General features: G+C 43.4%; 1 protein-coding gene across 3 annotated transcripts; it reads left to right on the top strand.

The window, feature by feature from the left end:
• The first annotated feature begins 76 nt into the window (after window positions 1-76).
• On the top strand, window positions 77-13,494 carry ZDHHC4 (zinc finger DHHC-type palmitoyltransferase 4). 3 transcript variants are annotated; one of them, XM_019796673.2, is made up of 8 exons: window positions 77-174; window positions 639-804; window positions 1,406-1,529; window positions 2,282-2,355; window positions 3,432-3,610; window positions 5,357-5,482; window positions 6,818-7,035; window positions 13,134-13,494. In XM_019796673.2, exons 3-8 carry the CDS (start codon window positions 1,413-1,415, stop codon window positions 13,422-13,424), a joined length of 1,005 nt encoding a protein of 334 aa, XP_019652232.1. In that variant the 5' UTR covers window positions 77-174; window positions 639-804; window positions 1,406-1,412; the 3' UTR covers window positions 13,425-13,494. The 3 variants fall into 3 exon arrangements, with proteins under 3 accessions (XP_019652232.1, XP_011219626.1, XP_034525672.1); XM_011221324.3 differs by having other exon boundaries at window positions 79-174; window positions 6,818-7,062; XM_034669781.1 differs by lacking the exons at window positions 77-174; window positions 639-804 and adding an exon at window positions 238-611 and having other exon boundaries at window positions 6,818-7,062.
• Window positions 13,495-14,623: the final 1,129 nt, after the last annotated feature.

Raw genomic sequence — 14,623 nt, 5'->3', positions numbered from 1 at the left:
ACAGTGCGAACTCCGACGCGAGCCCCGCCCCCAGCTGCCGCCCACCGCCCGCACTTCCGCCGGAAGCGGGTCTGACTGCCGGCGTCGCGTGTAACGTCACAGGCCCGCCGGAAGTCTAAAGAAGCGCCCTGAAGGCGCTACCTCGGTGTCGCTGGCGGTTGGCCGATCCTGGCGGTAAGGCCGCCTCCGAGGGTCCCTTTTTTTGACACCCAACTGGCCAAGGGGTGTCTGTTTCCTTGTCTGATTCGCCCTTCCACCTTGTGTGTGTGTGGTTGCAGTCCCACCTCCACCCCGCCAGGTGCTCAGGCACCCACCGTGTCCCCTCTGCGCCTCTGCACCCCGGCCCCCAGGGAAAGTTCCGGCCAGGCCCACCGGTCGGGACCCTCGGACAGTGTCGCCTCAGATAAGCCTTTCTGTCCGGTGGCCAGCGTGGACACCTCAGGGACTAGGGATAGGAACCGGAATCCAAGGCTCCTGGCTTCATCTTCCCAGTTAGCTTTTCCTCCCGAAATCCCGTAACCCTTTTCACCTCGTGGGATCTCAGCATCCCCCAACTTTCAGATTATTTCCCACAATTTATACCGCCGCTGACTCCCAACCTGTTTTATTGTGTGAGTGTTTTATCGATGTCTCTGCAGCCAGATCCAGCCTTCTAGAAGAACCATGCCTCCTGCAGCTTTGGGTGCTGCCTGTTGTGCCAGGCACACGCCGCTGCACAAGAGGAGATGCCGTTTGAATTCTCCGTGAATGTTGGGAGGAGGAATGCCCGAGCTGCCGGTAGAAAGTTAACCAAACGAGAAATATGTAGGTTGGGGACCCTGAATCACCTCGTGAGAATTGCTGCTGTTTGTTTCCTCGGTCTTATCTTGTGAATAGTTTGTAGTTCGGTTATCTCAATTGGATGTCCGGCCCGGAGTCATATCTGCTAAGGCCAAAAGTAACCGTTTCCAGTTAATGCAGGCCTGTGTGTTGACTCTGGTCCCCGTGGATGATCCACGATTGTTGTGGGAGTGAGTCCCCAACTGCCTCTGGGGGATGCTTGTTCAGTAGCATTGTCAGCAGATGCTTTTGGGTACATTCCATATCAATATCTACGTGGGTTTATATTTAAGTAAGTACAAAGATGATTTGTTGCTGGTGGGAGGAAAGGGGTATGCATTTTGCATTTTTCCCCTCATTTTATTTTGGAATTTGCAGGCAGAAGATGCCCTAAATAAATCACAGTGGTTTGATTAGGAAACTGTTGAAGGAGAGAGAACTCAGGACCATCTGGGAGGCCTCAGTGCAGAGCAGTCTGTGCATAAGGGATGATAAATTCTGTTTGGGGAGTCGTTTACAGAGTTGATGTCTGAGAATATGGAATATATCCCTCAGTAGTAGTCACACTCTTTCTGTTTCTTTGTAGCCCCAGCATGGACTTCTTGGTTCTCTTCTTGTTCTACGTGACTTTGGTGCTGATTGGTATTGTTACGATATGCATCTGCTCAAAAACCCATTATCGGAAGGGCCTGGTCAGAGGGGGAGCACAGGTAATGATGGTGCTTGGAGAGCACTGGGATTTGACTACCACCAGTCTAAAAGGCTCATCAGTTCCCTGACAGAACAAAAACACACCATTTTTATTTGTTTACTTCTTTCATTTATGGTATTTTCATTTTGGTATATTCAAAGTCTCTGTTTTTTGTTACTGTTGAAAGTAATCTTGTGATGTTGCCTTGAGAGAAGATAACATTCTCAAGGTTGGCTATTTTTATTTGAATTTGATGCTTGTAATTGGGCCTGGATGTGAGCACTGTCTGCCTGGAGGGGCCTGATGGGTGGAACTGAGGGCTGTATGACTAAGGAGCTGAGCATCAGGTGGCCCAGACTCCTTCAGGGGTCAAAGTGAACAAAGTTGAGGTCAGCAGCCTTTGGGAAGGGGTTGACTTGGGAGTGACCTGTGCTAATGCCCAGTGATTGCAGATGGACTCTGGAACCTAGGATTGAGCCCAAGGCAGGGAAAGGAGTGGAGTTCACATTACCTAATCCAGCCCTCTGCTCTCCTCTGTTTGCCTGAAGACCCTAACGTGGTGCTTTTTTTGGAGTTAGGGTGAAGAGGAAGGAGCTGGCATCAAAGGAAGACCAGCTGAGGGAAGCCTGCATTTTATTCTGTCTTAAATCTCCTCTCTGCCCATGTACAGAAACGCAAATCCCCAGTATCGCCAGCTGAAAGCGAAGCATCTAATTTGTTTGGGAGTGGGGGGAATGAGAAATGACATTGAATCTTTCTCTTCTGTTTTAGATAATTTCCTATATAATTCCAGAATGCCTTCAGAGAGCTATGCTAAAATTGCTTCATTACCTCTTCCATACACGGTATTTATATTTCAGAGTTTAAATACTATCTTCTTTTCGGGGCATCTGGGTGGCTCAGTTGGCTGTCTGATTCTTGGTTTTGGCTCAGGTCGTGATCTCAGGGTCCTGAGATTGAGCCCCAAGTCAGGCCCCTTGCTGGGCATGGGGCTTGCTTAAGATTCGCTCTCTCCCTCTCCTTCTGCCCCTCCCCCTGCTCATGCACACTCTCAATAAGTAAAATCTCAAGAAAAATGATAAAAAAATAAATATTATCTTTTTTTTTTTTTTTTAAAGATTTGTTTTTTATTTATTTGACAGAGATAGAGACAGCCAGCTAGACAGGGAACACAAGCAGGGGGAGTGGGAGAGGAAGAAGCAGGCTCATAGCTGAAGAGCCTGATGTGGGGCTCGATCCCAGAACGCTGGGATCACGCCCTGAGCCGAAGGCAGACGCTTAACCGCTGTGCCACCCAGGCGCCCCCTTATTTTCTGTTTTGATTATTAATTGTTGCTTGTTCCCTACCTTCAGGATGCTCCGTTTCCAGCCGTAGTTTGGAGGATACTCTGCTTGTAAATAACCTGACTTTTATTTCTGGAGTTTTCGCAGAAATATTTAACGAATGGCAATATTACGTGCATTTGTATAAAAAGAGATATATCCTGATACCTCAATCCCCAATAAAGATAATTGGGGTGCCTGGGTGGCTCAGTTGGTTGAGCTATCCAGCTCTTGATTTCAGTTCAGGTCATGATCTTGGGGTCGTGGGATCGAGCCCCGCTTTGAGCTCCTGTCTCAGTGTGGAGTCTGCTTGAGAGTCTCTCTCTCCCTCTGCCCCTCCCCCTGCTCCCGAACACACGTGCGCCCACTCTCCCTCTCTCTCTCTCTCTGAATAATTAATACCCTAAAAAAAAAAGTTAATAGATAACATCTATTGAGTACTGAGTATTGCAAGGCACAGTGAGAACTCACATCATCTCTTATGTAATTCTTGCTATTATCTCAAGCCCAAAGGAAGTGGTTGGCCCTGAGTTAACTTTGGTATGACTTCTTCATGGAGAAGGCCCTGTGAACAAACCACGTGCCCTTTTCCTTTCAGAAACTACACCTTCGTTCTCCTGCACCTCATCTTGCAAGGGATGGTTTACAGTGAATACACCTGGGAAATATTTGGCTACTGTCAGGAGCTGGAGTTCTCCTTGCATTACCTTCTTCTGCCCTACCTGCTGCTGATCGGAAACCTGGTGTTTTTCACACTTAGCTGTGTGAGCAACCCTGGTAAGTTGAGGCTCTCAGTGCGGAGATTGGCGACACCTCAGCCGTCCGTCTTACAGAGCCACAGACTAGTGATCCCTCTGGGGACTTTGTAAAAGATGTGTTATGTAGTGTTTCCTTCATTTTCTCGTTGTGATTTTTCTAATTTTATTTTTTTCTTCTCTGACCCGTGGGTTACTTAGAACTGCTTAAAATTTTCTATCAACTTTTTAAGTTTATTTTTGGGTACTTTCACTAATACTGGTTATATAGAGTGTTTGTGGTCTCTGTGGCACTGTTTCTTTAAAAAATTTTATTGATGTTTGCATCATGCCCAGTTATGTGTTGTTTTTCTAAGTGATCTGTGTGGGTTTGAAAGAGTATATTTTCTGGTTCTTGGGTGTAGACGGCATGTGAGTCCATTAAATCAAGTTCGTTAATTATGTTCAGATCTTTAATATTCATACTAATTTTTTTTGTTTGATAAATTACTGAGAGAGGTATGTTATCTCATTCTGATGTCAATTTGAGGTTTCTCCTTGCAGTCAGTTTTGGCTTTACTTATTTTAAAGCTATTGTATATGTGCGTATGTAAAATAGTTATATATATATTTGTATTATATGCATTCAAGTTTATAATTGATACTCTTTTCCTTGAATCTTTTTTCAAAATATAATGAGCCTCTTTGTCACTCGTAATGCTCTTTGCTCTCAGTTCTCTTTTGTCTGATGTTAATATTATTATACTTTTTTTTTTTTTTAAGAGGGAGAGAGGGGTGGGGAAGAAGGGGCAGAGGAAGAGGGAGAGGAAGAATCTTAAGCAGGCTCCGTGCCCAGCAAAGAGCTCAATGCAGAGCTCGATCCCACGACCCTGAGATCATGACCTGAACTGAAATTAGTTGGATGCTTAACCAACTGAGCCACCGATTCCCCTTACCCTTTTTTTTTTTTTGATTGATGTTTGCATGGTATCTTTTTTCCATGCCTTTAGTTTTAAGCTTTTCTGTCCTTGAAGCATGAACTGTCCATCAGCTGCCGAATAGGTAACTGTGAGGTGCCTATTCAGTGGAACAGTATTCGGCAATAGGAAGGAACGAAGGAGTGATATGTGCTAGAACATAGAGGAACCTTGGAAAACTATGCTAAGTGAAAGAAGGCCGATACAAAAGACCACAAGTTGTATGATTCCATTTATATGAAATATCCAAACAAGGGAAATGCATGGAGACAGAAAATAGATTAGTGATTGCCAAGGGCTGGGATTCGAGAGTAATGGGGGGTGACTGCTAAGGGCTTTGTTTCTGAAGTGATAAAAATGTTCTTTTTTTTTTTTTTTAATTTTATTTATTTATTTGACAGAGATAGAGACAGCCAGCGAGAGAGGGAACACAAGCAGGGGAGTGGGAGAGGAAGAAGCAGGCTCATAGCAGAAGAGCCTGATGTGGGGCTCGAATCCCATAACGCCGGGATCACGCCCTGAGCCGAAGGCAGACGCTTAACCGCTGTGCCACCCAGGCGCCCCTGAAGTGATAAAAATGTTCTAAAAGTGACTGCAGTGTTAGTTGCATAACTCTGCAAGGTACTAGAAACTATTGAATTGTGCACTTTAAACGGGTGAATTGGGCTTATGAATTGTATCTCAATAAAGCTGTTTATTTTCAAATGAGTTATTTAGAACATTGAATATACAAGTTTTAGTTGCACTTTGTCAGGACATGTTTTGTGAACGTTAGATTGCTCGAAACCGACACTTGTGCTTATGTTTTTCAGGTACCATAACAAAAGCAAACGAGTTATTGTTTCTTCAAGCTTATGAATTCGACGAAGTGATGTTCTCAAAGAATAGGAAGTGCTCGACTTGCAATTTAAGGAAACCGGCACGATCCAAGCACTGCAGTAAGTTTGGCTTTGGTTCCTCCAGCTCTGCCCTTGCACAGCAGACACGTGGGCCTGGTCGGTAAGGAAATGTTACAGAAATCTAGCAGCAGGGCCATTTGTCTGCCAGACATGGGGCAGCCACCGCTCATAGAGGTGGTGGTTTCTTACAAAAGACTGGAGGTGAACTCCTCTTTTTTTTTTTTTTTTTTTAAGATTTTATTTATTTGTTAGAGAGAGAGAACGGGTCAGGGGAGGGGCAGAAGGAGAGGGCGAAGCAGGCTCCCCTCTGAGCAGGGAGCCTGACACAGGGCTTGATCCCAGGACCCTGAGATCATGACCTGACCCGAAAGCAGACGCTTAACCGACTGAGCCCCCTGGCGCCCCTGGAGGTGAGGCTCTTAATGTTCTTGTGTAGTGGGCAACTCAGCCCTGGGCATAACAGCCCTTCCTTTGCCACGTGGCAGGCCATGTTGCCCAACAGGAATTTCTGTGGGCTGTTGTGTTTGCAGATTTCAGTCGTGGTAGAGCCTATTCTTCTGAGGAATAGCCAAGATTCTAGGCTAGTGCTGTCCAACCAAAATATAATGTGAGCCACATATGTGATTTAAATTTTCTAGTAGCCACATTACAAAAGCAAAATGAGGGAACATTAAATTTAATGATATATTGTATTTAACCTAACATATCTAAAATATCATTTTAATGTGTAGTCAATGTAAAAATCATTCATGAATAGTTTATATTCTCTTTTTCATACTAAGTCTTTGAAATCTGGTATATATTTTCCATTTACAGCACATCTCAATGGAGACACTAAATTTTCCTTGGAAAAACTTGATCTGTGTTTAGATTTCATAAAATTTGCCGTTGGAAGAGCAGACTCACATACCCAAGTTATTCCAAAAGTTCTTAATAACTGAATCAGTACCAAAAGAATCATTTTTCTTTAATCCACAAAACGGTTCATCTTTGTCAGAAGAATTGATTTGACTTTAAAGCATCAGTTTTTAAATTGTCCAAATTAAGTAAATTTACTTAGTCTTCTGTCATCTCAGTATTGCTCACATAGAACTTAAAGGAGCATTGCAAAAATTGAAAAACTACCCTAAATTTATCAATATCAACAGAGTATTCTTTCAGATTTTTCTTGTAGCCACATTTCAGGTGTTTAATACCCACCTGTGGCTCGTGGCCCCTGTACTGGACACTGCGGTTCTAATAGCTCGGTGATAGCGGCTGCCATTTCTTCTAGCTCATACTGCCAGTAGTTTGTAAAAATCTCCATAGATGTGCTCGGTCTCATTGTTTCATCAAGGGCTAACTGAGGGCTGTGACTTTCCCCTTTATGCGCAGGTGTATGTAACAGGTGTGTGCACCGTTTTGACCATCACTGTGTTTGGGTGAACAACTGTATCGGGGCCTGGAACGCCAAGTACTTCCTCCTCTACCTCTTGACGTTGACGGCCTCAGCTGCCACCATGGCCGTTGTGAGCACTGTGTTTCTGGTCCAGTTGGTGATGTTGTCAGACTTGTATCTGGAGACTTACATTGATGACCTTGGACACTTCCAGGTTATTGACATTGTCTTTCTTATTCAGGTAATTAATATTCAGGTAATTATGTTGTAGGATGTATGTTTCTGACTTTAGGTTTCTTTCTTTTTCTTTTTTTTTTTTTTTTTAAGATTTTATTTATTTATTTGACAGAGAGAGACAGCCAGCGAGAGAGGGAACACAAGCAGGGGGAGTGGGAGAGGAAGAGGCAGGCTCCCAGCGGAGGAGCCCAATGTGGGGCTCGATCCCAGGACTCCGGGATCATGCCCTGAGCCGAAGGCAGACACTTAATGACTGAGCCACCCAGGCGTCCCTGATTCTAAGTTTCAAAATTGAAAGAAGGACATTTTCCTACTCAAAAGAGAAGCCATTCCTTTTTTAAAGATTAATATATAATTTTTAAATTTTTAATTATTTAAGATTTTATTTATTTGAGAGAAAGAGAGCGTGCACATGCACATGTGCGGACAAGGAGAGGGGCAGAGGCAGAGAGAATCTCAAGCAGACTTCCCACTGTGCGTGGAGCCCGATGCAGGGCTCAGTCTCACAACCCTGAGATCATGACTTGAGCTGAAATCAAGAGTCAAATGCTTAACTGACTGAGCCAACCAGGCACCCCAATATTTAATTTTTTTCATTGATATACAATACACATACCATAAAATTCATCCTTTTTAAGTTTATTTTTTTTAATAATCTCTATACTCAATGTGGGGCTTAAACTCATGACTTCAAGATCAAGAGTCACATGTTCTTCCTACTGAGCCAACCAGGTGCCCCTAAAATTCATCCTTCTAAAGTGTACAGGCTAGTGGTTCAGAGTTGTGTAACCTCCACCACTATCTAATTTCAGAAAATTTCATCACCCCAAAAGTAAACTCTTATATCAGCAGTCATTCCCCATTCCCCTCTTTCCTGGTGACCACTAATCTGCCTTCTGTCTTTTATGGATTTGGCTTTTCTGGGCATTTCACATAAGCGGAAGTGTGCAATCCGTGGCCTTTTGGACTGGCTTCTTTTTCTTAGCATAATGTGTTCAAGGTTCATCTGTGTTATAGCATGAATCAGTATTTCACTCCTTTTCGTGGCTGAATAATATTCCATTGTGGTCCATCCGGACCACATTTTATTCATTCATCACTTAATGAACATTTGAGTGTTTTCACTTTTTATTTTTGAGTAAGGCTACTATGAACATCCGTGTACAAGTTTTTGTGTGGATATAGGTTTTCATTGCTCTTGAGTCATACCCAGGAGTAGAATTGCTAGGTCATATGGTGACTGTATTTGTAATCATTTGAGGAGCTGCCAGATTGTTTCCCAAAGCATCTTCGCCATTCCCTCCAGCTGTGTATGAAGGTTCCAGCTTCACACATCCTCACTGAACACTTGTTATTATCAGTCTTTTTGATCAAAGTCATCCTAATGGATGTGAAGTGGTGCCTTATTGTGGTTTGAGTTGCATTTCCCTGATGACTTCATGACACTGAGCATCTTTTTGTGTGCTTTTTGGCCATTTATATGTCTTCTTTGGAGAAGAAGATTTAGAGGAGAAGCTCATTTTTCATTTGATTGTCTTTTCTTCTTGTGTTGTAAGAATTCTTTGTATAGTCTGGACACTTGACCCTTCTCAGATGTAGAATTTGCAAGTATTTTCTCCCATTCTGTGGGTTGTCTTTTCATTTTTTGGATAGCTTTCTTTGAAACATAAACGTTCCATATTTTGATTTTATTTTTTCTTTTGTTGCTTATGCTTTGGTGCCATATGTAAGAATCCATTGCCTAATCCAAGGTCATGAAGATTTACACTTAAATACTCTTCTAAGTGTTTCTATAGATTTAGCTGTTACATTTAGGTCTTTGATCCTTTTTGAGTCAATTTTTGTATGTGCTGTACTGTTGGGCTCTAACTTGATACTTTTAGTATGTGGATGCCCAGATGTCCCAGCATCTTTTGTTGAAAAGACCCTTTGTTTATTGAGTTGTTTTGGCACCCTTGTCAAAAATTAATTTACAATAATGTAGAGTTCTTTTAAAAACTCATCTGATGACTAAAAGATTTCTACTGCATTTATAGAAAGTAGCTTATGAGCAGTCACTATTTTAGGTAACTGCGTACTTCTTCTTAAGTGTTCCTTTGTTTTCAAAGAAAATAAAATGCCATGACCAAGTGGGATGTAGTCCATGAATGCAAGGTTGGTTCAATATTAGGAAATTGATTAATATTTTACACAGCATTATTAAATATAAAGGAACAATGACATGTTTAATTTTCTAGATGCTGAAAAGCATTTCACAGAATTCAACACCCATTCTAATAAAAACACTCAGAAAATAGGAATGGAAGGATACTGTGTTACTATGTTAAAATACATAGTCTTAAAGCCAGTATTTTCTTAAAATTTATTTTGAAATAGTTATAGTTTTACAGGAGATTACAAAGAAATACACAGGAAGCCTATGAGCTCTTAAGCCCCTCCCCCCATGCCAGCATCCCTGTACCACCACAGCACAAGGCCAAAACCAAGCAATTGACATTGGCACAGTCCCCAGAGCTAATTCAGATTTCACCAGTTACATATGTGTTTATTTGTTTTGTGTTTGTGTAGCTCTGTGCAATTTGTCACATGTGCAGCCGTGTACAACCACCACTACAGTCAACATGCTCTATTATCTGTCACCACACATTCCCTCCTGTTACCCCTCACAGCCACAGCTTCCTCCCCCACATCCCTAATGCCTGGCACCACTATTCCCTTCTCCATCTCTGTTATTATGTTATTTCATATTGTTACAAAAATGGAATCATACAGTATCTTTTTGAGGTTGGTTTCTTCACTCGCTGCAATTTCCTTGAGATCCATGTGAGTGGTTGCATGGATCTAGGGTTCCTTCCCTTTTTTACTGCTGTATAGTATTCCACACTTTGTTTAACCACTCTTTGAGGGACCCTACTAAAGGCTGTATTGAACATTCCTGTTTTCAAGTTCCTGTGTGATGATCTGTCTTCACCATGATCGTTGGGGTGATGATGAGTCCATTTTAGGTCTTGGAGAGGACGGCCATACTCTTTCCAGAGTGGTGGTACCATTGCACATCCTCACCTGTGATGGAAGAGGAACTGGTTTCTCTGCATCCTTTGTCAACACTTAATGTTTTCAGTATTTTTCATTTTAGCCATTCCGGTAGGTGTGTAGCGATAACCTTGTCGTTTCAACCTTGAGTAGTTTTTACTCTTAAAATTTTTCCAGTTATGGGGCGCTGGGGTGGCACTTGGGTGCTTTGGTTAAGCATCTGACTCTTTTTTTTTTTTTTAAAGATTTTATTTATTTATTTGACAGAGATAGAGACAGCCAGCGAGAGAGGGAACACAAGCAGGGGGAGTGGGAGAGGAAGAAGCAGGCTCGCAGCAGAGGAGCCTGATGTGGGGCTCGATCCCATAACGCCGGGATCACGCCCTGAGCCGAAGGCAGACGCTTAACCGCTGTGCCACCCAGGCGCCCCTAAGCATCTGACTCTTGATTTCCACTCAGGTTGTGATCTTGGGGTTGTGGGATCGAGCCCCATGTTGGGCTCATAAGTTGGAGACATCATGTTGCTTTGCCCCTAAATACTTGAGCATGCATTTTTAAAGAATGTCAGCCTTCTACATAACTACAATTATGTTATCTTACCGAAGAAAAGTAATAACAAATCTATGTAATAAATATAGAATATGTATAAATATATAATAAATCTAGTCCATATTCAAATTTCCCCACTGTTTCTCTCTTTTTTTTTTCATTTTTTTCAAATGTATCTTTTATAGCTTTTTTACCTCCTTGAACCAGAAGCCACCTCAATGTTAGCCATTGCATTTGAATGTTCTATCTTTTTAGTCTCTCTGTCTAAAATAATGCCCCCACTTATTTTCATGAAATTGACATTTAGCAGTTTAGTTAGTTGTCTTTAGAATGTCCCTTGTTCTAAATTTGCCTTTTTCCTACTTCTGTCAACTGATTTCCCCCTATTCCTGCATATTAATGTGAACTGGAAGTTCTTTCTAGAGCCCTGACTAGATCCAAGTTAAACATTTTTGGCAAGAATGCTTCCTAGGTAGGGATGTGTATTTCATGTTGTTTCCCAACAGTTGCAACATAGGACCAGTGATACCCAGCTCTCTTCATGGGTGAAGTGCATTTTCCCCTTTGCAGTGTATATGGTTTTGTTTTTGTACTTAGGACTTTATGTAGGATAGAGTCTAAAAAATACTTACTGGATCAGAGATTATTGACATTTATAAAACTCTTGGTTTTAATATATATTTTCGGATTGCTTTTTAAAACCTGTGCCTAGAGCGATTTGTCAGTGTTCGTTTCGTTGAGTCAGGGCAGGCAGTGAGGATGTCCGGTGGCAGCAGGTGCTTATAGTTTGGTAGGAAAATATGGTGTTTCCTTTTTAAAAAGTATATTTCTTTCATTACTTTTGATTACTTTTCTTGTTTGTCAGTCATTTGTAGATCTTTTATGAATTATGTCCTTTAACTGTTTACCTGTTTGATACTAGAATTACTTTTGATTAGAGATCATATAGTAATGACAGTTCATTCTTATATTTGTTTTCTATTTGTGTATCTTTTTTTGTATAAAAAAATTTAGACAGCCTCTCATCAAATGTACCTTTTCTTTGTAACTTCAGTTAGAAAATCTTCCCTGTCAAGAGAGGCATCTACTTTTGTCTTACTCCTGACTTTCAAAAATATTGAACTGTTGGGGTGCCTGGGTGGCTCAGTCATTTAGGCATCTGCCTTCCGCTCAGGTCATGATCCCAGGGTCCTGGGATGGAGTCCTGCATCCAGTTCCCTGCTCAGCAGGGAGTCTGCGTCTCCCTCCCTCTCTGCCCCCCTCCATCGTGCTCGCTCTCTCTCTCTCAAATAAATAAGTAAAATATTTTTTAAAATGACCTTTCAGAATTCATTTTATTATAAAAAAATAACATAAAAATTCAAGCAATCCGGAAGTGTCTAAAATGAAAAGGTGGAGAAGCAGGGGAAGTGGGCATAGGTGGTCAAGGCACAAAGTCACAGTTGAAAGATGAATAAGTCTTGGGGAGGTTATGTACAACCTGGGGACTGTAGTTAACAATGCTGTGTTGTATACTTGACAGTTGCTAAGAGTGGGTTCTAAAAGTTCTAACCACAAAAAAACATTGTAACTATGTGTGGCGATGGGTGCATTAACTAAGCTTGTGATCATTTGCTGTATGTCATGTTCTGCACCTTAAACTTTCACAATGTCCTGTCAGTTATATCTCAGTAAAGCTGGGGGGAGAAGCATAAAATTGAAAACATCTTTAGAAAAAAACGAAAAGAAAACTGGGAGCTCTACCCCTCCCCTCCCAACAGCTTCACTCCCCAGAGGCAACTACTTCTGTAGTTTGGCGTGTACATTTCAGGCTTTTTCCTGTGTGTGTTTATATAGTCACAGGCCTTCATTGAGTCTGTTTTTGTTTTTACACAAATAACGATCCCACTGTTATCCTCGCCTCTTGTCTTTCCCATCCAGCAATATTTTATCAATGTCTTTTCCAAATCAGTACATAGAAATTGACCCTATTTTTACTGGTTCCTTATTATTTCAGAGTGTGACTATCCCAGAGTTTTACTCTTCCTCATGGATGGACTTTTGACATGTTTCTTTTAGGAAGAGGGGCGGTTAAAATCAGTATAGTGAATACTCTTAAACATGCATTTCTGTGGTCTTCTGTTTTGTTGAGAGAGAGACTGATCTCCTGTCCATCTGGACTTTATTTCGATGCATGAGCTAAGATATATGTATTTATGTCTTTGTTTTACAGCTAACTGGCAAAGCACCACCTCCTGAGTCTCCTTTCCCTTTTGCTTCAATGTACACATTTCGTTTATCTCACCTGAAACTCTTGTACATACTTGGGTTTCCTCCCGGGCTGTTTGTCAGGGCCGTTTATGGTTTTGTGTTCAGGCGGTCAGATGCGTGTGGACGTGGGTGAGCTGGGTGGGCAGCTCGCGCGTGTTTGTGGACCGGGCCGGGGCTGGCGGGTGCTGACCCTCCCTTGTGTCCTAGCCTGGCTGCCTAACGCACTTTCTTCTTCACCCCCAGTACCTGTTCCTGACCTTCCCAAGGATCGTCTTCATGCTGGGCTTTGTCGCCATGCTGAGCTTCCTCCTGGGGGGCTACCTGTGCTTCACTTTGTACCTGGCTTCCACCAACCAGACCACTAACGAGTGGTACAGAGGTGACCGAACCTGGTGCCAGCATTGCCCCCACGCGGCCCGGCCCCCATCAGCAGAGCCCCAGGTCCACCGGAACATTCACTCCCGTGGGCTTTGGAGCAACCTTGGAGAGATCTTCCTACCTGCCACTGCACATTATGAGAGAAAGAAGAACTAAGAATGGGAAGTGTTACTGCCACTTAAATATAGTATACATTTATTTATACATATAGGTACTTACTTTCTAAGTGTTGGTGTGGTGTTTTTTGGTTTTGGGTGTCTTTTTTCTGGCTTTTGCATGTTTAAAAATCGGCTTTCAGTGGTTAAGGAAGGGAAGAGAAGCTAGTGTTTACTGAGTGCCGAATCCTTGCAGCTGCCAGGCTAGATCCCGTGGTAGAAATCCCCCTTGCTCATCCTCTGTTCCCTCAGCCTGTTGGAGCGAGTATATCTGAAGTCCTGGTGCCAAGGGCATCAAAGATGACTTCTCAGAGATTCCAGCTAACCGTGGTCTCCCACTCTAGACTCTAGGCTTCCAACGGGAGGGGACTTGACTGTGTCCCCTGATGTGCAGGAGAGTTTCAGTGAGGTGGGGCTGTGCCTGGCTGCACCCTCTTTGATGCCCTTTCCATCTCTCCCAGGGAAAGGCCTTGGCTTTTCATCTCCTTGATCATGCCCAGCTCCCTCACCCAGGCCTTCCCTTGTGCCTGCATGGGCCTTTTACACAGGCCCAGTCTTGTACTTGTGGTCCCCTGCCTGCCCTGCACTGGCCTCTTGTGGTCATATCCAAGTCTTTTTTGCCCTATTTTAAAAATTCCAAACTAACACCCGAGCCCCACCCCACCACTGCCCCGTTAGTTCAGTGCAAAGAGATGGATGTAGAAGAGATTCATAGAAAGTGCTGAGAGTTTTTAGGAGGGGAGAGTTTTCAGAAGCGGGATCCCTACGATTCCCATGGCCACCCGCACTGGAGGGGATTGGGGAATAGAGGGACCTGGGACAAGAACTTGGAGGCCGAGGGTCTGGAGGCATCATTTGTCACTGCAGCCCCAAGAGTTCCAGACGAGATAACAATCTTTGACATGGCCTGTCGAGGCCTGAGCGAGGGCCCTGCACCACCAAGCCTGTGTTACAGGTGGAAAAGCGCGGTGAAATCAATTGATAGACTTCTAGCGCCGCTCAAAGGAAGCAGGGGGAGCTTCTCGTCCTGCGCACGGGCGAAGGGAGCGCAAAGGCCAATGAGCGTTCAGTGGTGGGCGCGGCAGCCCAGCTCTGCCGCTGTGGACGCGCTCGGCCCCAGGTCCGAGGGCGGTCGTAGGGTCCGGGGGCGGAGCCTGGGGGCGGGGCGTACCTCCCTCTGCGCGGGCGGGCCGAGCCGCC

This window comes from Ailuropoda melanoleuca, chromosome 10, assembly GCF_002007445.2.
Source record: "Ailuropoda melanoleuca isolate Jingjing chromosome 10, ASM200744v2, whole genome shotgun sequence".
Classification (NCBI taxonomy): Eukaryota; Metazoa; Chordata; class Mammalia; order Carnivora; family Ursidae; genus Ailuropoda; species Ailuropoda melanoleuca.
The sequence above is the reverse complement of the archived record's forward strand: the minus strand, read 5'-3'. Positions and strand labels throughout refer to the sequence as shown.

Bases quoted from the DNA above. Each gene is read 5' to 3' on its own strand.
- ZDHHC4 (XM_011221324.3), top strand. From the start codon at position 1,413: ATGGACTTCTTGGTTCTCTTCTTGTTCTACGTGACTTTGGTGCTGATT. The intron at 1,530-2,281 runs GTAATGATGGTG...CTTCTGTTTTAG, and splicing joins TGGTCAGAGGGGGAGCACAG to ATAATTTCCTATATAATTCC. The intron at 2,356-3,431 runs GTATTTATATTT...TTTTCCTTTCAG, and splicing joins CATTACCTCTTCCATACACG to AAACTACACCTTCGTTCTCC.